This window comes from Polypterus senegalus, chromosome 4 (assembly GCF_016835505.1).
Source record: "Polypterus senegalus isolate Bchr_013 chromosome 4, ASM1683550v1, whole genome shotgun sequence".
Classification (NCBI taxonomy): domain Eukaryota; kingdom Metazoa; phylum Chordata; class Cladistia; order Polypteriformes; family Polypteridae; genus Polypterus; species Polypterus senegalus.
Window position 1 is genome coordinate 73,592,217 of NC_053157.1, and position 22,750 is coordinate 73,614,966.

Genomic DNA, 22,750 nt, shown 5'->3' on the forward strand with positions numbered 1-22,750 from the left:
CAGTAAACAGCTTCGTGGGATGAAGACATGGTATGACGTTCAGTGCGACATTAAATTTATGTAATCAGTTTTAATTATCAGCATATCTGTGTGATGCATCTTGTGTCCTGCTGCTGAGGATTACATGAAGCAATTGTAAAATAGGATATTTACTCACTTGTATAATTCATCCTGGTAGATTATTTGTGTATGAATTAACCCTTTTTCTTACATATACACTAGTTTGTCATCCAGATTATGTAGTGTTGCTAATAAGTTAATTTATTCAACTTTATTTAACATAAAAAAAAATTAACGCCAGGTTTTTATTGTGTGTGATATTCATAAATTCATGTGCAAACCATGTAAACAAATTCTCCATTAGTATCCTTTATCAGGATAGTATTGATTTTTAAGGCATTTGGTGCAACACAGGAATTTTAGAAATTCTTGATTTCAGATAAATATTGCATACACTATGTTGTCTCAAGGTTGAATGGGGATGGGAAGTGGTTTGCCGGTTAATGCCTATTGCCCTGAATTTGTCAGGACTCTTACCAAGCCAGTAGCCCACCTGGGTAATATTTCTCTTTCTTTAGATTTACTTGGAAGGGATATTGTGGAGTTGGACTGGTTTCCTGTTTTACTTGCTATTATACTGCCCCACAGTTACAGCCAGGTACTAGATCAAATGAAATATCCTCTGGGATATTGAGAGTTTAGTCCAAATGCCAACAATATTTTCAATGTTTTCAATTAAAATGCCTTCATTACTTTCACATAGATAACTTTTCAAAACTATACACATCTATATATAGTAGAACAAACTATTCAGCCTGCCTGCTCATATTCCATTAAGACTTAATCCCAAATCTAACCATTACAGCTGCCCTTCTGCTTCAAATCTTGAAGTGTTAAGTGTACCCAAGCATAATATACATGTGAGGATTATTGTCTCTTGGTGGCTGACAGCTGGGATGTAGTATGTGATGAGGAACTTGGTTTCCATGTTTACTGCTTTGGTGGTAACAAACTATACTTGATCTTTGAAAACATTTTTTGTCCGTAGATGTCCTTTATCATCTGACGTAATGTAAAAAAAACTCTTGACTACTGACAATTTTCTGCATAGTTAAGTTTTGTAATTACTTGTAAATGCAAATCAGTATTAAGGTGACCTGTCTTTATATCACCTCCTTTTAGAAGAGAAAGTAAATTTTCTAATGTGTTAGTCTTATCCTCATTATTATTATTATTCTCTTAAAAATGTCTATTTGTATTATTCAAGTTAATTTAAAAAAAGGTTTTGTTACTTGTTTTCTAGCACATGAATGCACAACAAGCATATGAGACACAAATCTCATTACTCACTAGAAACATGGCCAAGTTGGAGGAAGAACTAAAAAAGGCAGATGCTGACAAATCATCTATCATATTAGACCTAGCTTCTGTCAGGGAGCTTTGTGTTAAGCTTGATTCCAACAAGGACATGTTGTCTCGGCAGCTAAATTCAAAGAATATGGAACTGGAAAGGGTAAGGGTTAATGTTATATTGTCTCTAAACGTGTTTTACTTAAAATGCAAATTTAAGTCATTTGTTTATTTTTGTTTATTAATCTAGCTGCTTGAAGAACTGGAAGGTGTCAAATCAGAGGCTGAACATTTAAAGAATAAACTATTCAGTGAGGAGTTAACCGTGAAAAATCTTGAGACACTTCTGTTGAGAAATCGTGAGAAAGAATTTCAAAGTCATCTCAGCACACACGAGAAGGAGTCTGAAATTACTCTTCTCAGGAATAGACTTACTTTAGCAGACAGTAAAACGTGAGTTTACTTTCCAGTGTTTTGCCTTCAATGTAGGATTTACAAAGTTTCCATGTATCTACAGCACAATAAAATTTACTGTGTTCTGCCACCCTTTCACAGTGTAAGCCAAACAAGAGAAACCGGGCAGCTTAGAAGTAAGGTTACTCAACTTCAGACAGAAGTGGATGTTCTCAAAAGACAACTTACTACAGAGAAGTTTGAGCGGTAAAACGCATTTGATTTTATTAGATATACTTAAGAAACATAGTTGATTTAATTGAATATTCATTTTTTTTATAAAAGATGTATTCGAATATTTTATTTAATTTCATGTTTTTTCTAGTCATTTTGAACATAGTATCTGGTTTAGTTTTCCTTTTTAATTACATTTTAATTCGGAGGAACACCAGAAATTTTTTCTTCATTTTCATATTAATTCACCTAGTGTTTCTGCAGATTTCACTAACTTTGTTGTATCCTAATAAAGACAGTTAATGATCAGCGGAACAGGCTCCAGAGCAAATTACACTCAATTTCATACTAAATAAGCAGTGTGTAAGTAATGGCTATATTACCAGACCACATGAAAACGCAGAATGAAAATCCCTGTTAAAAAAGAAAAAATTAAGAGTTACCCATTTAACATACATAAATTGTTGCTAAATAAAGACTGAAGTCTGAATGTTGCTGTGGGCTGCTAAGAGTAGAAACATGAAGGACATAATAAGCATCCATAAATACCAGCTATGTTTTGATTATTTGCATGCAGACTTTAAATGTACAGTGCAGGATGTCTTTGAATTTGTCAGCTTACTTTGGCAACCACTCAAATATGCTTTCAGTGAAATCATCATTTCTAGATTATATATGTAAATGCCTATGGACACAAAAAATTCCAGTACTGGTAGGGGAAACGGATGTTTGATGCACAATAGCGGTTTTGATAAATCCAGAATATGATTACTTATGGCAATGTTTTTTTTGGGTTTTTTTTTTGCAATGTGCTTGAAGTGTGACATTTCTGAAAACCCATTGTAGAACTACAGTAGTTCTTGTAGTTTTGTTTTTAATCCGCCAGCCTAATGGGTAACTTATTGTATGGCGATGAAGACTGCTTAAACTTTTAACATAAAGTTCCATTAACATATAAATTTAATTTACTGTAGGTCCTTAAAATAAACTAACTAGCCTACTCTAATCACAGCATTAGATGAAATCAAAGAATTTTGATTATCTTTAAATATTTACCCTTAATTCCTATTTACCCTATTCGTGCTTATGCATGTAAATGATGTTTTTTTTCGGTGGTGTTAATGCATTATGTCGGAGAGTTTTTCCCTTTGAAAGACTGACTGTGGATAACTTTTTAGGAATGCTAGAAGTGAATGGCAAGTTGTGGATGGTGAATAACAGGATGAAATTTATATAGTTGTAATGCAAGTTTTAGTGTAAGCTTATTTGAGAAATGGTTATAGTTTGAACTAAATCCACCTTTAGCATTGCATTCAAAGCCAGCAGCTCCATTCCTGCTGCCATGTTGATGGTTTATTTTACTTTTCCAGCATCTGCAGCTCATATACTACACCAGCTATCATCATCATCAGCATTATTATTATTACATGTATGCTTATAATGGGTTGATACCCATGTTAGTTGCTTAAGTACCATATCTATATATTTTTGCTCTTACTATGAAGACTAACATACCTGAAATTTATTTTCACAGTAAAAATTTATTCCTTCTGGTATTATAATTGTAGGCAAGTAAAATGCAATATAGAATTAAATTATAAAGTTCAATATATTGTAAAATATTTTATAAATTGCAGTATTATCGTTAAATGATATAATGTAAGAATTTTACTCTGAGTCTATAACAGCAATACTATTGCAAATTAAACTAATCTTGCAGTTACCATGGCAATTTTCATGCATGTTATATAACTAGAATAACGACTTTTACTATTCTGATAGGCATGGGTATTAATAGGTACAAGAAAAACATCTTATTTATACCTATTAAAAGATTCATATTTAAATAAGTAGTTGGACATGTATTTGTTACAATATTTGTTATTGTAGCTTCTGCATAAACCCATTATTTCTTTTTATTTTTGATAGTGAGCGTGCCATACAGGAAATGAAGAGGCAAGGACTTTCTCTTTCATCTTTTAGAAGTTCTTCTCCCCTCAGTTCCTCTTTTAGTCCAAATATCCATTCACCTGATCGATCCATCTTGAAAACACCAGATTACTCATCTGAAAAATCTGGAGAAAAGTAAGATTTTATTTAATTCTGAGTCACTACTGGTTCATATCTGCAGATCAGTATAGTTATTATATATATTTTAAGTTTGTACCTGTTACAATAAATTGCAGTGCATGTTTTGCTTACCTTGTAAAACTTTTTTTCTTTTGCTAATATTTATATGGAAACAATATTTATTTCTTATAATGTCATTTATATTAAACACGATTCAGTAAAATTTTTAAATAGCAGCAATGAAAAAGTAAATATTTTCACAATTCCACGTTTTTTTTAGTGTAAGCATTATTACTTTATGGCACTGCGTGTTTAACTTCATGAGTAACCAGTCTGTACAAACAGATTGTAAATGAAAATGTATATACTTGTAAGAATGAATGTATTTTTGTGTTACTCCTTTCAAAGTAGAGTAAATGGACAGTGTCATATTTTGCTAATATTTTCCTCTCTATATTTTCAGAAGTGTGAGTTTCAAGGAATAAGAGCCATTAAAGACTTTTAACACAAGTCCCAGGGATTTTTCAACAATCATGCACTCCTGCTCAGTATTATCTTCCATATCAGATGAAAATTGCCTGTACTGTGGAGGGAAAATACATTTAATGAAAGTTGTATTTAATACAGGGAGATGTATCTAATATTCTGGAACAAGTATTGTCATTTATCATGTCTTTAATGAAGATATTTGTAACATTTATTTAACCGTGTAATTACTGTATAGAAACATTTTTGTATTGTTTGTGTATTGTTAAGACCACTTTTTAACAAACACTATCAAAAGAATGAAAACCATTTGCTACAAAGTTCCCATGTGTCAAAACAAAAGAAAGTTTGTGTCTGCATTAAACCAAGAATTCCAATACTCCGGAACATTTTAAAAGTTATTGTCTAAAACCCCAGTCGTCTTGTTTATCTGCTGAACCTTTAGTACCTGATAATCTTTAAATGGGTCAGAGAAGGAAAAGCACTGCTTAACCCATCGTTTAAGATGAATCTAAGATTTTCAAAACAAGATATAAATTGTATAAATGTATGCTGTGCTGTAAATTAATTTGAATAAATTATTTTGTGATATATTTATAACAATTTTCATTGCTTGTAAAGTTTTTTTTTTTTTTTGATGTAACATAAATTGCATTTTAAAGCTTTATGAACACCCTTTCATGATGAAGTATGCCAACAATACCTATTATAAGTTAAAGGTGTACATTTATAATCTATTCATGTTAGTATTTGGATATTACAAATTTAGATTATCATTAATATTAGGTTGAAAGGCTCAAAAATTGTAAAACTATTTGCACCTAATGATTTAACTCACTGGTATCTCTGTTTAGCACTGAACTGTAAAGAAGTGAATGGGAAAATCTGAAGAAGGCCTATTGGTATACCGGAGCAGGTGCTCTTTAAAAACCTAATTTGAAAATATAGATGCACTGTGTGTTTTAATCTTCATTTAAAACAGAGGTTTGCAACTGGTAAACTTTTGTTTCCCCATGTTTTATCTTGGTAGAGTAATATATGTATTGCTCTACTTTCCCCTATTGTATTAATAATATGCAGCCTTAGAATGCCTAATCTCACAGACTTACCACTGTATATAAGATATTATTTTATATAACTTATCCCCACCTTCCCTTCTATATCTATAACCTCAGGCAATTAGATGTAGTAAAAAGACAAGCAGGAGTTAAGTTACACATAAAATAATGTATTACTGATAATATTCATAAATAATAACAAAATGCAAAGTACATTTGAATATTGGCAACCATACAACCTGATAAAATGGTGATGTGTAATTCAGGTGGCACACAGACTTGCAGTTACTTAAAATGTCTCTAGTTAAGGCATCGTTGGTGCTCAGCTTTCAGCCACATGTCTGTTCAATATGGCTGCTGAGCTGTGCTCTTCATTGTGTTGTCTTCATCATCACAGGTTAGCAAGAGAGATGCTTCTTCATCATATGTTGGTTAGAGAGAGAGAATGTGGTTGAGCAAGCACATTTATAGGATGTTCTGTCCAATTCCTAGAACCAATAGGACATCATGGTACTTGAAGGCCTCTGAGACAAGCCAATTCCAAACAGCCATACCTCAGACCAATGGGTGAAATAGAACATCTTATCTCCTGCCCCCAAGACCATATATTACACTAACCTGGCTTTGTGTGGGGGATGGGGGAAAAGACTTTAGCAAAGAAATGCTCATCAAACTGGTTTAAGACACATCCCCAAATCCTGTCATAAAATTACAAAGAAAAGTCGTAAACATGGGGGGGATAAACAAGAATGCCTCTCACCAAGGTACCACTAAATTACATTGGTTTGCCTAAATTATAAATAAAGACATACAAAACATTTATCAAGTTATATGCAAAATCTACATCACAACACTCCACCCCGATGAATGTTTTGTACAATGTCTTTATAAACAATGTCTTTAAATTGTTTAAAGAGTCTGATGCATAACTTGTGCATTGATTGGCAGTATTTGCTCTCCCAGTGTTAAAAGTTGTCCGTGACCATTTGTCCATTACATATCTTCTTTATTTCAAAGACAATCTGAAGAACTTGGAAGCCTCCTGATGACTTGTATCTGCTCCAGCTTGCGTCAACTCTTTCTGCAGTCTTCATATGTCATCAGATCTGGTGGTTCAAAATGAGACAAGTCCACACCTTCCACTAAACTAGCCCACTACAATTTAGTCTATTGTGTGAATTTTTAATCTGTTTTGTGTCTAACTGCTAATTAGACCCCTGTCCCAAACTATCTGTTTAAGCATATGCAGCTGTACAATTAACATCAAAATTTGAAAGGTAACATGCCACAGGTGCCAGTACAACCACTTCTGCCCAAGTGACAGCACATGTGCCACTGCATAAACTGTTCACAAACCAACATTTGTGGCCCTCTGCACACATTTGGGGTTGACTTAGTTGCCTCTTGTGCTTTCCTACCCATGGTGCAACTCTTGACTGCCATCAGCCTTTACCAGTATAGGCTGGCATCACCACCATGAGACATCAAAGCTATGCAACTCTCATCATTCCCCGTAGGCCACCCCTAGAGTTGTTTGCTCACCATATGCATACTGTTGTGCTAAACACCTCGGTTCAGAATTGGCCCACTGGTCCTGTGCCTGTACCACAGCCGACAATCTCAGCAGGGCTTCCATATTTTCCCAATTAGACTATACCTAAACATCGGAGCCCATATGTCTTGCAAATGTACAGCTGCACCTGCTTTCCTGAAAAGTTCACCAATTTTCTTAGTATACATTTTCCTTAATAGTATTAATTTATTAATTATCCCACTTAATTAATTAATACCCAGAATGTATACTTTATGAGCCAAAATAATCCCCTTATTTTGGCATTCCTAACTGGTTTGTTCAGTTTCCACCCCTTGGAATATAAATTTGCTGCAGTAATGAACAAACCTTTCCTTTTAAACTATAGCTATTGTGACTAGTCCTATTATTATTGCATGACTTGTGGACTTGTTACTCACTTAAACCCCAGTAACTGTCTTTTCCTTGCTGTCTCTTCAGTTCTTCTTCATGTCTTTGTCTTTGTCTTTAGTCTTTACGTGTTGTCTTTTCTTCATTCTGCTATGTAGGCAGGTCTGCAAAATGGAAGGTGACAAAGCAGTTTCTGTCCATCTCATTTTCTTGGCTGTCGACCTGGTGCCAACACTCAAACTTTGCTTCCAGGCATTCATTGGAACAGCTTGGCACTAGTGCCATGCCACTCCAATGTGCCAATGGTAACCCGATCTCCTGCATGGATTTTACTCTGCTAATTGCCTTCACTATTTATTACCTGCACCAAACCAAAGTCCATAAAACCTTACAATAGAAGTAGCACTATTGCAAAGGCCAGAAAATGGAAACAGAAATAACTAATTTTCCTTTCCTGTCTTCCTGTGCTACCCTTCTATTTTTTTTCATTGCCTGTGTGTCCTTTTTTATTGTATGGTAACTGCTACCTGAAAGTGAGGGCTGAAACCTCTCCAGAACCCAAGTTCTAAATCCAGCATTTCTGCTAAAACTGACCTGTGTTCTTTACTAAAGACCAGCTCACTTTTCTCCATTTTATTGCATGGAGAGTCATAGGCTGTCTTTTTGAACAACTGGTCAGTCAGGTTTCGAATTACTGAACCTAAGTGTGTGTGCTTTTAATTACTGCTGGCCCTAGCACAGCTGTTAGGACCTCACACCCCTGTGCATTCCTGGCTTGCTAGCTGAGCTTCCTGCTGCACCATCCCCCATCCTTTGTTCTTTGGCTTGTCCTGTTTCATTCAAACCAACTCCTAAACTGGTGCACTTTCTTTCCAACTCAGCCATTCTTGCACTAGCACATTCAGACCTTTCACACACAAGCACTTGAATTCCTTTCATTTCCATTGTTCTTTGTTTTAATTCCACACTTTCTTTACTCAGTATCTTAAGCCAATATCCAGTTCATGCCCTCTAGTCAACAATTGCCATTCACACTCACCAGCTCCTCTGCCTTCTATCTGATCTCTTTGTCCTAAATCAAATTTCAGTGCAGCACTGGTTACCTTTCCTAACAGTGGTGAAATATCTATCAGTGTAGCATGTTCTTTAAATACTGGACAGACTTCAGAATTACTTGGAGATTGTGGTGCAGTGGAGAATAAAGGAAGAAAACACCCTTGCTGTTTTCCATCCTTTCATCTCTCTCCTTTTCCTCACACTCACATTCCCACTCTTTATCTGAGCACACATCTGTCTCATGTAAGTCACCCACCCATGTTTTAGGGTTCCAGTCCGATCTGGTTACTATTGCCCTAACTTTCACCATGGGGGTTTACATTTCTTTTTTCCACTTCTTTCACTGCTTTCTACTTTAGCAGCGGGTGTTCTACATGCTAACACTTCACAATTATCACACCAACTGTTACATCTTTCAAAACTCTCACTCAACATTCCATAACTTTCACTTTCATTCACTTTGCTATTTTCTTCCTTATTACCAACAATACAAGCTACTAAGCCTCTTATAACAGCAGCTGTCTTCTTTAAACCTGATCTCTGTTTTCTTGCTTTTAATCCTTCCAGCCCCTTCCATTTTGTGGCACACTCAGCTCAGCTTCTGCTTTCTCTACCTGAACTACAGGTTTCCTAGCTTTAGCCTGCTTCCTCTGCCACTCCACTGGAAGATGGCTGACTTTAAAATGAACTTAGGCATTTCTAAGTCTACAATTTACTCTAATACAATTTGCCAAATTCGTTATGGGTTGGCCTACTTTTGCCCCTGTAAGCAAACATACACATACATACACAAAGATCCTAAATAAGTACCGTATGAATGACGAATGCATGTCCCATCACTCCCTAGCACTTTAACCACTTAAATGCCGTATGAATGACGCATGCATCTTTCACCACTCCCTAGCACTTTAATTAGGGACTCACTACCACCAGTACTAACAAACATGCGGGTGTCCTTGTGACACACATGAAGTCTCTACACTTTGTTGGTTATATTCCATTCAGCAACCAAACAATGTTTTACTTCCACGCATTTGTACACTGGGTGCCCTAAAATTCACATACATAAACAAACACATACATCAAAACAGTATTTGCAAACAGGGTGCAAAACTTGGTTACCCCAAAATCCTGCCGACTACGCCAATTGTTTTATCTTGGTAGAGTAATATATGTATTGCTCTACTTTCCCTATTGTATTATTAATATGTAGCCTTAGAATACCTAATCTCACAGACTTACCACTGTATATATACTTATCCCCACCTTCCCTTCTATATCTATAACCTCAGGCAATTAGATGTAGTAAAAGACAAGCAGGAGTTAAGTTACACATAAAATAATGTATTACTGATAATATTCATAAATAATAACAAAATGCAAAGTACATTTGAATATTGGCAACCATACAACCTGATTAAATGGTGATGTGTAATTCAGGTGGCACACAGACTTGCAGTTACTTAAAATGTCTCTAGTTAAGGCATCGTTGGTGCTCAGCTTTCAGCCACATGTCTGTTCAATATGGCTGCTGAGCTGTGCTCTTCATTGTGTTGTCTTCATCATCACAGGTTAGCAAGAGAGATGCTTCTATCATCATATGTTGGTTAGAGAGAGAGATGCTTCTTCATCATATGTGGGTCAGTCAGAGAGAGAATGTGGTTGAGCAAGCAGATTTATAGGCTTTCTGTCCAACTCCCTACAGCGAATAGGATATCATGGTACTTGAAGGCCTCTGAGACAAGCCAATTCCAAACAGCCCTACCTCAGACCAATGGGTGAAATAGAAAATAACAGTGGGGGAAAAAACAATTTATTAGCTTAGCAGATGCTTTTATCCAAAACAACTTACAAAGGAGGTCAAACAAAATCGAGTAACATCAGCCTGTGGATGTCGTGGCGACAAATTTATCATCAGAAGGCTTTTACCTAAAAATAAAGGCTATTAGAACTCAAGATAGACAGACAGAGTTTTAAGGATTTATTGCAATAAATCAACACAAAAAATAACAAGGACTCAACCCAATACAGCCAAATTCGATTGAGCAAAGATCATTACAGCCATTGGAGTTTTTATAACAATTTCTTATCATTTTAGCTCATTTATTTAATTAATTCTACACCTGGTCTTACTGCCTATTGTTCCTCTTGGTGTCTGGTTGGCTTATTCTGATTGGTCTTAGACTGGGTGGATGGCTTCCTCTTTCCATCTTTGGGCTTTCCTGATGTAATTTCCTATCTTTTCTGACCTTGCTCTAATTTGCTTACCTTCACTGACTCCCTTTTTACTCCCATCCGACCAAATCTTGAGTTTCTATGGGAGCCTTTATCTCATTAGACTGGTCTACTAGTGGAATGTGTTTTCTTTCTATTCTGTTCCCATTTGTCTTCTAACTGGCCAAGGCTACTTAATCCATAGATGGGTTTTCCTCTCTTAGGCTTTCCAAACTTTTTACTATAGTGACCTGAAGCTTAAGCTTTAATTAAAAAGAAGTATAGTATGTGCTTTCATTTGATCATTGCTTGCCATGCTTGATTTGTCTTAATTTCTACACTAAAGTTAATTGCTAATATATTCTTATAATATTTTTACTAATGCCTGCATTTGCTAAGATGCATTACAGTGTGACCTTGTTTGTAGTAAAAGGCCTTTTGTTGATTCATCAATCCAGCTGCTCTTAGAGGCCTCTTTTCCATGTTATCTCTTCCTAGCCTTGACTCACAGGTGTCTTCCACTCTTATCCTGTTCAAAACTGATTTCGCTGCATCTTTTAGCTATTCTTTTCATTACTTTGGAAAATTTGCTGTAAGCCTATAAAATAATGCAATATAACTGATTTTTTAGTTAACCATTTGCTAGACCTATCGTAATTTGCTTTTATATTCTAATTTATGCTTAATCTAATGTTTTAGAAGCTTTTAATTACTTTCTATGGCTCTATATGCTAATTTGCTATTCTCTTATGCTAATAAAAAAATTTCCTTCTACATGGACTGTTTTAAAACAAATGTGATGATCAACTGTAATCTTGTCCTTTAACAAGTAAAGAGGTCTAAATCAAATAGAGCATCACAAGACTAGTTTGGGTGGAGGTGAACAGCTCATTCCACCAGATAGGAGCTTCATATGAAAGAGTCTGGACTAAGATTTGATGCCATGCAGGTTTGACATCGCTATACACTGCTTACTGCTAGACCTGAGTGGGTGAGAAATTTAGCAATTTCAGATACCAGCATGGATTATAATAAATGTGACGGCAATCATCATCCAACAAAGGCCTTGCAATTTAAAAAAAAAAAACTATGAAGTTAGGTATATTGCAGAACAAAGATAAGGTGAGTTGTACAAAAGACAATGTGACAAAGTATTGTCTGACACAGTAAGACGGACTTATAAGTTCATGTGATGTATGCATCTGCGACAAACATCCTGCATATGAAGACGCCAAGGGGTTATGTGTTCATGATCTAGAGCACGGGTGTCCACTCCAGGCCTGGAGGGCCGCAGTGGGTGCAGGTTTTCATTCTAACCCTTTCCCTAATCAGTGACCAGTTTTTACTGCTAATTAACTTGTTTTCCCTTCATTTTAATAGCCCTGTTTTAAAGGATTCAGTGCTCTGAATTGATTCCTTTCTTCATTAAATGGCAGCCAAACAGAAATGAGATGTGAAATGAGCCAACAGATGACCAGCTGAACTGGGGCTTCAAACTCCTGCCAATTTCACTTCAACCAGTTCCTGAACGAGAAGCCAATTCTTGCTGTTAATTAAACCAATTACTTAATTCCACAGCTTGTTGCTGCTCTCATTCTGCCACAGCAGACATTTCCAAAACTGATTTCCTTTTTTTTTTTTCTCTTTCTAAGAACACCGTCAAGATGTTTTGGTGACCTGAGAGATCAACCTTACTGAGGCTTTATGTTCAGATAACCTGGTGAGCTGGTGATGTGGCAGCTTGTTTTGTGTCTCATTATTGTTTGGCTCCTCATTAAGGAAAAAGAAAGAACTAAGGGGTCTGAGTCAAGTTAAATAAAACAAAGGCAAAAGAAGTTAATTAGCAGCAAAAAGAGGTCACTAATGAAGAAGATGGTTAGAATGAAAACCTGCAGCCACTGCGGCCCTCCAGGACTGGAGTTCAACACCCCTGATCTAGAGTGTTCTACACTTGTAACCCATTCAGCCTTCACACAAGAAAAACATTACATTAAAAAATGACATTAAATAGAAGTAATAAACTCCTTGCAAAGTACAACTTATCTAGTGGTAGGGTTTGGAACTCTGAACTTTCATAGGTGATAAAGTGCAACAATAAATGTGATCACTGAGAAGATGAGATCATTTTGAAAGACCCAAGGTTCAAAATTAAAACAGTTTAGGAAGGTCTGCCAGACAGAGTGAATCTTTCCTGTTGAACCACTGAAGGAAAACTTTATTTTTTCCAGGTGGTAAAATTACATCAAATCTCTCACTGAGCCACAGATTGCTTCCAGTGCAGCAAAATCAGGCATCGTACCAACAAAGTGACGGACGGCAGGGTCTTTAACTGAGTATAAGATAAAATGGAAGTTTCAGGAACTCCAAAGATAGCTATAAGGGGACAATGGACATATCTAAGACTTTTGAAAAATATCCCAAAATTGATCTATTGTTGGACACGACCAATACATGTGAAGGAGGGTAGCTGGGGTGGGCTTGCACACATTTTGTATCAATGTCTGGAAAGATTTTATGCAATTGAAGCATGGAAAAGTGAATAAAGTCTGGAGCACAGATCTTGTTCCCATTGAGATTTCACAGTGGCCAGCACAGCATTATTTAGAGAGAATATATTTGAATAATCCTTACATTCTTAACATTTTGAGTCAGTTTAAGAAAACAATCTACAGTCCTTACTGGAGACAGAGCATTGCAAAATACAAAAGCCAGTTGTGGGAATAAAGTGCAGACAAATTCACTAACGCTTGATTCAATTACAATAAAAGAATTCAATCAGAAAAAAATTGCTGATGAATTTCACCCATCATCGAGGATAATCGCAAAAAGAACCTTAGATGGAAGTTATTAAAAATTTGAAGAGTTTAGGAACATTTCCTGTCAAGATGACAAAATCCACTACATTCATTTGTTTACAAAATATTATATAAAGAAAAATATATTTAAAAATAACTTCTGTCATAAAGCTCCTAATTACTTAAAGCTCAACTTTTCCACAATTGGAAATGTTAATATGAGGTCAATGTAATAAGGATTAGAGGAGAAAGAAAAATAAAGTAAAATCATTACCCTGTCCAGGGATAGCCATTTAAATAAAGTGAAGTGGGCAATGTGTGACTCCAGATCTTTCCTAACTATTCCTGTTGTTCTGGTGTGCAAAATCTGTAAATGTTGGTCTATATTTTCATTATATTTTGCTCAAGACAAAATAACAGATGAGCTTAAATACAGGACATTTGGAAGGACTGTTAACTTTAAGGGTGGCCTGTTTTCCTGAATTGTACCAATATCAGTCACAATACCATCTGTTTGAACGGAGCAGGAATTCAGGAGATGCCTCAAGCTGTATCGACGATTTTATCACCTGTGAAGAGAAGGGCACCAGGACTAAATTGGTTTACAGCTTGAGAAAGGAAGACATGCTATGGTTCAAGCTGTATCTGAATACTTTACAACCTGTGAACAGAAGGTGATGCCGTGGGACTGGACATTACAGCTTGAGACAGGAGATTGTTAAGACATTAGAAACGTCATTGCTTGGAAAATGGACGTATTCAAATAGATTAAAGAGACGGAGTGAATGCATTCATCATATTGATAGCCAGCCAGTCGGAGTATGTAATAATCATGTGTTGAGAAACTCCAATGGAAATGTTATAATAAATATGCCTCATCTGAGAGCAACACAGGAAAAAGAAGAGAACAGTGTGCGTGCTGAAGAGGAAAGAGCAACGACAGAACAGCGACTGAAACACGCGGCCATTTTCATCTGATCGTCCGCAAAGCATCTCCTGAACAACTTCGAGTGCTAGATCACCACCCGCCTAGGACATTCATCCTTGACATCTTTACTTATGTGTAAGCTTTTCCAAAAGACTTTACTATGAATCTTATTTTCTATTATTCCTTGTTCTGCTGTATGTGGTATTATTATTCATGTAATAAATTCCACACTGCTTTTAACTTTCTATACTTTTATCTTCATATTTGGAGTGATTCAGGTAATAAGATAATTTTATTAAGAGCAGCTAGACGTTTGCCATACAGTCTGATCTGCAAGGTTTATTGAGCTGTCCAAAACTGAACAGTGTGTTAAAGTAAAACATTCACCAGTTGATGTTGAGCCTTTATATGTTTGAATATATCCACGATGACCAAAGGTGTAATATTTAGGTCTGAGATATACGAGGGACGTTCAAAAGGTTTCCACACTTTTTTTTTTAACTCTTCTTTATTAAGAATTTCAAAAACAAATTGCCTCACTTTTCTACATAGTTACCTTCCTTTGTGATGAAATTTTCCCAGCGTCATACCATCTTTTTAATGCCCAATTACTACTCCTCCTGCCTTCACCGTTTCCAACGAAAATATGAAAGTGCAGAAACTTTTTGAATATTCCTCGTAACTAAGACATTCCATGTTGTTCGTGCCTATGATAAGTAAGTCCTTGGAGTACTAGGGAAAGTGGACTGTGCATGTATTATTTATTTGGTACTTGTGTGGGTTAAAGTGCTAGGGAAACGTGTATGTGTATACAGTACGTCTTTCACCCAGTACTTTTGTAGTTAAGGTCTGTGTGTATGCGTATATCTATATGTGTGTGTTAACCTGGTGGCATGGATCGTGGACTATCTTGCAGACAGACCTCAGTATGTGCGTCTCGGGACTGCAGGTCTGACATTGTGGTCGCGACACAGGAGCACTGCATGGGATTGTACTTCCTCCGGTCCTGTTCAGTTTATATACATCGGACTTCCAATACAACTCAGAGTCCTGCCATGTGCAAAAGTTCGCTGATGACACTATTATCATGGGCTGCATCAGGAATGGGCAGGAGGAGGAGTATAGGAACCTAATCAAGGACTTTGTTAAATGGTGCGACTCAAACCACCTACACCTGAACACCAGCAAAACCAAGGAGCTGATGGTGGATTTTAGGAGGACCAGGCCCTTCATGGACCCTGTGATCATCAGAGGAGACTGTGCTGAGGGTGCAGACCTATAAATACCTGGGAGTGCAGCTGGATGATACATTGGACTGGACTGCCAATACTGATGCTATGTGTAAGAAAGGACAGAGCTGACTATACTTCCTTAGAAGACTGGTGTGCTTCAACATCTGCAATAAGATGCTGCAGATGTTCTATTAGACGGTTGTTGCGAGTGCCCTCTTCTACACAGTGGTGTGCTGGGGCGGGAGCATAAAGATGAAGGACGCCTCACACCTGGACAAACTGTTGAGGATGGCAGGCTCTATTGTAGGCACGGAGCTGGACAGTTTGACATCTGTGGCAGAGCGACGGGCGCTGAGCAGGTTCTAGTTAATCATGGAGAATCCACTGCATCCACTGAACAGGATCATCTCCAGACATAGGAGCAGCTTCAGTGACAGACTGAGGAGATCGTTCTTTCCCCACACTATGCGACTCTTCAGTTCCACCCGGAGGGGGTAAACGTTAACATTATATAAAGTTATTGTCTGCTATACCTGCATTTTTATCACTCTTTAATTTTAATATTGTTTTTTATCACTATGCTGCTGCTGGAGTATGTGAATTTCCCTCGATTAATAAAGTATCTGTCTGACTAATAGTGTGACACAAGAAGACCAACCCGGTAACAAACTTGAAGAATACACTTACCCTTAAAGAAAGTAGGTAAAGGGTAAGTAGAGGGAAATAGCACGATAACATATCTGGTTAATCAGTTTAAAAATAATTAAAATGTTGTAAAACTCGAGTCACTTAAAACATAGATTACAGTATTCTAGAGATGGATGACATGACCAGATCACTGTAATTTATATTGTTCAATGCACAGTTGACTGACTGACTCGCTCACTAACTCATCAACATAAACACTCTTTCCTTTTTCATTAAAAGACTGATATTTGTAGGATTGTACATCTAGGCCAGTAATTATCCACTAAGAAAGGATATTTTGATATATCGATATTTAGGGGTAAAACCTCCCCACAATAGAAAAATGAAATACTCCAAAATCTCAAAAATGATTAATAGTTATTGATGATGTAGGAAAAAAAATGATTTTTTGGGTTTTTTTCCTGCCATATTTATCAATAATACCGTTGCAGTGTCTGGGCTATTCTAGCGTACCTTGTCCTATTCAGGGCACAGTACAGAAGAGATCTCGCAGACTTCTGGGGCTTGCAGATATCAAAAAGCAATACTTTCGTGACCGACATAAACAAATGAAAAATGTGAACATAATGAAATAGTAAAAATTCCTACTGATTACCCATTTCAATTCCACAGAATAGTTTCCTGAAAAATTTTGTTTTGTAGTGACTGTCAACAAAAGCCAAGACCTTTCATTAGAAAAAGCAAGAATTAATTAGCAGCAGGAATGTTTTAGTTGTGTGCACTTGTATGTTGCATTTTCAAGAGTAACTGGTGTGGAAGAAGGTTCAAGACAACAGCAGGCAGGCACCAATTCAAACAAACAGAATTCTTTTATTTCTTACACTTGGTGAGTAGAGGGTCTTTGCCTTACAGAGCTCTAAGTGCAAAAGCCCCCTCAAGGGGAGTCAGTTGCATTTTTATAACAGAAATCTTCAAAGAAACAGTTAGAAAAAATAAGCTCAGTTTCATCCAAAGGTCACAGAACATTCTTACACAATTTTTGATTACAACGGAAAGCAGAAATTCTAGTCTTTTCTTATATTTTTAATCAAGCTTATCAGAAAGCTTGTCATACGTTTGGCATCTTAATTGGACGATAATCTAGACACTGCTAAGGCAAGCCGGGAAGAAGCCAAAAACTGCATTCCATACTGGCAGCCCTACTCTATGTAAGCACACGTATTTATCTGTTATAATAATACCTAGCCACACAGAGAACATGCAGATTTTCATACAGAAGCTAGCAATAGACTTTAACTTCCATTCCACACTGGCTCCAATGAACTAATAATATTAGACACTTGTGGGGAGGGGGTGAAAACTAAACATTTTGTTAATAAAAAAGTTGCCAAGTTAGTTACATACAGTGGGATGCAAAAGTTTGGGCAACCTTGTTAATAGTCATTATTTTCCTGTATAAATCGTTGCTTGTTACGATAAAAAATGTCAGTTAAATATATCATATAGGAGACACACACAGTGATATTTGAGAAGTGAAATGAAGTTTATTGGATTTACAGAAAGTGTGCAATAATTGTTCAAACAAAATCAGGCAGGTGCATAAATTTGGGCACCACAAAAAAGAAATGAAATCAATATTTAGTAGATCCGCCTTTTGCAGAAATTACAGCCTCTAAACGCTTCCTGTAGGTTCCAATGAGAGTCTGGATTGTGGTTGAAGGTATTTTGGACCATTCCTCTTTACAAAACATCTCTAGTTCATTAAGGTTTGATGGCTTCCGAGCATGGACATCTCTCTTTAACTCGCACCACAGATTTTCAATTATATTCAGGTCGGGGACTGAGATGGCCATTCCAGAACGTTGTACTTGTTCCTCTGCATGAATGCCTTAGTGGATTTTGAGCAGTGTTTCGGGTCGTTGTCTTGTTGAAAGATCCAGCCCGGCGCAGCTTCAGCTTTGTCACTGATTCCTGGACATTGGTCTCCAGAATCTGCTGATACTGAGTGGAATCCATGCGTGCCGCAGCTTTGACAAGATTCCCAGTCCCTGCACTGGCCACACAGCCCCACGGCATGATGGAACCACCACCATATTTTACTGTAGGTAGCAGGTGTTTTTCTTGGAATGCTGTGTTCTTTTTCCTCCATGCATAACGCCCTTGTTATGCCCAAATAACTCAATTTTAGTTTCATCAGTCCACAGCACCTTATTCCAAAATGAAGCTGGCTTGTTCAAATGTGCTTGAGCATACCTCAAGCGGCTCTGTTTGTGCAGTGGACGGAGAAAAGGCTTCCTCTGCATCACTCGCATACAGCATCTCCTTGTGTAAAGTGCCAATGGTTGAACGATGCACAGTGACTCCATCTGCTGCAAGATGATGTTGTAGGTCTTTGGTGCTGGTCTGTGGGTTGACTCTGACTGTTCTCACCATTCGTCGCTTCTGTCTATCCGAAATCTTTCTTGGTCTGCCACTTCGAGCCATAACTTGAACTGAGCCTGTGGTCTTCCATTTCCTCAATATGTTCCTAACTGTGGAAACAGACAGCTTAAATCTCTGGGACAGCTTTCTGTATCCTTCCCTAAACCATGATGGTGAACAATCTTTGTCTTCAGGTCATTTGAGAGTTGTTTTGTGACCCCCATGTTGCTACTCTTCAGAGAAAATTAAAGGAGGAGGGAAACTTACAATTGACCCCCTTAAATACTCTTTCTCTTATAGGAGTCACCTGTTTATGTAGGTCAGGGGTCACTGAGCTTACCAAGCCAATTTGAGTTCCAATAATTAGTTCTAAAAGTTTTGGAATCAATAAAATGACAACGGTGCCCAAATTTATGCACCTGCCTGATTTTGTTTGAACAATTATTGCACACTTTCTGTAAATCCAATAAACTTCATTTCACTTCTCAAATATCACTGTGTGTGTCTCCTAGATGATATATTTAAGTGACATTTTTTATCATAACAACCAACGATTTATACAGGAAAATAATCACTATTAACAAGGTTGCCCAAACTTTTGCATCCCACTGTAGTACTTGTGATACAATCAGTTAAGCAATGGCACGATCAGTGAAGTCTGGTCACACTTACAAGTGATCTAACTTCAAACATCTGACTAGGCCACCCAGCTTTATTAAGAGACTGGAAATTCCTGAGATTTACAGCTGGTAGCACACAGGACTCTTTAAATTGAGCGATGAGTAAACACACAATGAAAGACACAGCAGCTATTTCAGGAAAAGCAACAGTAACTTGTATTACATATGACAATATAAAAATACACCAAGAAGATCAATCAATCAATCAATCAACATTTATTTACATAGCACATATTCATACAATAAAAATGTAGCTCAAAGTGCTTTACAAAATGAATAGAAAAATAAAAGACACAATAAAAAATAAACATAAGTCAACATTAATTAACATAGAATAAGAGTAAGGTCCGATGGCCAGGGTGGGCAGAAAAAACAAAAAAAAACTCCAAAAGCTGGAGAAAAAAATAAAATCTGTAGGGGTTCCAGACCACGAGACCGCCCAGTCCCCTCTGGGCAATCTACCTAACATAAGTCAAACAGTCCTCTTTGTATTTAGGGTTTTCATGGAAGGACCTGATGATGATGGTCACGTAGACTTCTGGCTTTCAGTCCATCAATGTTGGTGCATCAGGATGCTTTGAGTAGGTGGTGGTGGCGCAGGCCGCCACCACAAAGAAACCGGAAAAAGAAACAGAAGAGAGAGTAGGGGTCAGTACGGATTTTAGAGCCACTGAATAGTTATTGTGATGAATTGAACATACAGAGTATCAGTATTAAGTTAAAGTGAAGTTAGGAGAAGGCCGTGTTAAAGTAATATGTTTTCAGCAGTGTTTTAAAGTGCTCTACTGTATTAGCCTGGCAATTCCTATCGGCAGGCTATTCCAGATTTTAGGTGCATAACAGAAGAAGGCTGCCTCACCACTTCTTTTAAGTTTAGCTTTTGGAATTATAAGGAGACACTCATTTGAAGATCTAAGGTTACGATTTGGAATATAACGCGTCAGGCATTCCGATATATAAGATGAAGCAAGATTATTTAAGGCTTTATAAACCATAAGCAGTATTTTAAAGTCAATCCTGAATGACACAGGTAACCAGTGTAGTGACATCAAAACTGGAGAAATGTGTTCGGTTTTTCTTTTCCCAGTTAGGATTCTAGCAGCTGCATTCTGCACTGGTTGCAAGTGATTTATGTCTTTTTTGGGAAGTCCTGAGAGGAGTGCGTTACAGTAATCTAGTCTACTGAAAACAAAAGCGTGAATTAATTTCTCAGCATCTTTCAATGATATAAGAGGTCTAACTTTTGCTATGTTTCTTAAGTGAAAAAATGCTGTCCTAGTGGTCTGATGAATATGCGATTTAAAATTCAGATTACAGTCAACGGTTACCCCTAAGTTTTTTACTTCCGTCTTAACTTTTAATCCCAGTGCATCAAGTTTATTTCTGATAACCTCATTGAATCCATTATTGCCAATTACTAAAATTTCAGTTTTCTCTTTATTTAGTTTGAGAAAATTACTATTCATCCATTCAGAAATACCAGTAAGACATTGTGTTAGTGAATCGGGAGAGTCGGAGTCATCAGGTGCTATTGATAAGTACAGCTGTGTGTCATCAGCATAGCTGTGGTAACTCACGTTGTAAGCTGAGATAATCTGACCTAACGGAAGCATGTAGATTGAGAAGAGCAGCGGACCCAGGATAGAGCCTTGTGGAACACCATATCGGATATCATGTGTAAAAGATAAAGATAAAGGAACATAAGAATCTAAAAATATCAGGAATGAAAACCTTTTAGAAAAATACACACAGTCCACGCTCTAAAAGTCTGTTAAAAAACATAACCGTGGTGAAGTGATGCGAAGTCCAGTTTGCGCACTGCGTACTATATGTCCACCGTCGCTAGACGCTTGTTTCCCAACAGAGGTTTTGCCGAATTGTCCAATCCCTGTCAGTGTCCCTCTCTCGTGGAGTGAGTTTTCTTTTTTTTGCTTCTAGGCTCCTCGTGTTGTTATAACACCTTAGGCACACCTCGCTTCTTGTCCACCGGTTTCACTTAGTTCTTTCTTGAGTCTTCCCTCTCCTGCTGGACCCACAACCAGCGTCTCTCTGATTGAACTGTTGTCTCTTCCTCCCTGGAGGTAGGTGTCGCCATCTGTGTACGTTACGTCTTGCCAGCCGTGTACCCTTGTCTGCCAGTGAGCCCCTGTCCTCTGAGCAAGTGGTCCTGGCATTGCTCTTAGTGGTCCCTCCCTCATTTTTTAGGCCAAGCGATCACCACCCACTGCCCAGAAGTATATATCCACTTCAGTCTCTGCTTAGATCAACATGACGAGGGATCAAACAATAGTACAGGTCAGTAAACACAAGCTAAACAAAAAGTATTGCTGCCAGCTATCAAGAAGGGGTACACATATTGCTGAGTAGTAACCAATGTTCAAATTTCAGTTAAAAATTTCATAGTAGGTGACTTTATGGCAATCGGGCAAATATCTATGTCCTGTAGACAGCCATCACAATAACCAGTAAGACGTTGGCCTTTTCACTTTTGCAGTCTGATCTTCAAAGCAGGTGACTTGTTTGCAGAATACACATCAAGAATGTTACATAATTTCTATACGAAACCCCCCCCTTCCCCCTTTACCTCCATCTCTTCCTTCTCTCTCTTCTTTTTCTTTCCCTTTTGTCTCCGTGTCTGGTTCGAATCTTAAAAACATCTGAAAATATTTTTAATAAAGTTTTGGTATCAGGTGTGACGTCAGCAGAAGCTGTAACACTCCACCTGAGAGAAAAACTGTAAGGCTAGTCGCCAGCATTCAGACATCAATTCTGATTGCTTCACAGCCGAACAGGACACGGTAAAAAAAAAAGAAAAAAAAGAATGTTACATAACAGCATTCTTCTGAAAATGCGCATAAGAGAAAAAAAAAAATATCACCCTTTGTTCAAAATGTTCTCCTCTGATAATTGTCTTTGTTGATTTCTTGGGTGAAGCTGATAACACACCTAGTTAGTTTTATAACAAAAAAAATCGGAGTGATCCGTCCATACCAGTACAGTGCGACTGAGAGTTGTTATCCTGAGATGAAGAACAAAGTGAAAATGGTATTCATGTTATCATTTCATTCTTGCACAATGCTGCAGGCTCCCCAGGAGAAGTAAATAACAGTGGACTGTGTTTTTTTCTTGAGCTACCAGCAGCCAGGCAGGGTATAGAAGGCTGTATTTCACTCCAGAGGCACGAAGCTGTGCTTTCACTGGGCCACATCAGAACCAAAATCAGAAAAATGTATGATTTCACCTCCCATGGAAAACAAGTCGCCT

The 22,750-nt window shown here is 37.3% G+C and overlaps 1 protein-coding gene across 2 annotated transcripts in view; it reads left to right on the forward strand.

Annotated features, from left to right (window-relative positions):
* Positions 1–4,553, forward strand: part of cep135 (centrosomal protein 135) — a 75,342-nt gene extending 70,789 nt beyond the window's left edge. For both annotated transcript variants that reach the window (XM_039750887.1, XM_039750886.1), the window contains exons 22-26: positions 1,304–1,513; positions 1,601–1,803; positions 1,906–2,010; positions 3,907–4,062; positions 4,511–4,553. In XM_039750887.1, coding sequence (XP_039606821.1) covers positions 1,304–1,513; positions 1,601–1,803; positions 1,906–2,010; positions 3,907–4,062; positions 4,511–4,532 — 696 coding nt within the window. In that variant the 3' untranslated portion in view covers positions 4,533–4,553. The remainder of the gene's footprint in view (positions 1–1,303; positions 1,514–1,600; positions 1,804–1,905; positions 2,011–3,906; positions 4,063–4,510) is intronic.
* Positions 4,554–22,750: the final 18,197 nt, after the last annotated feature.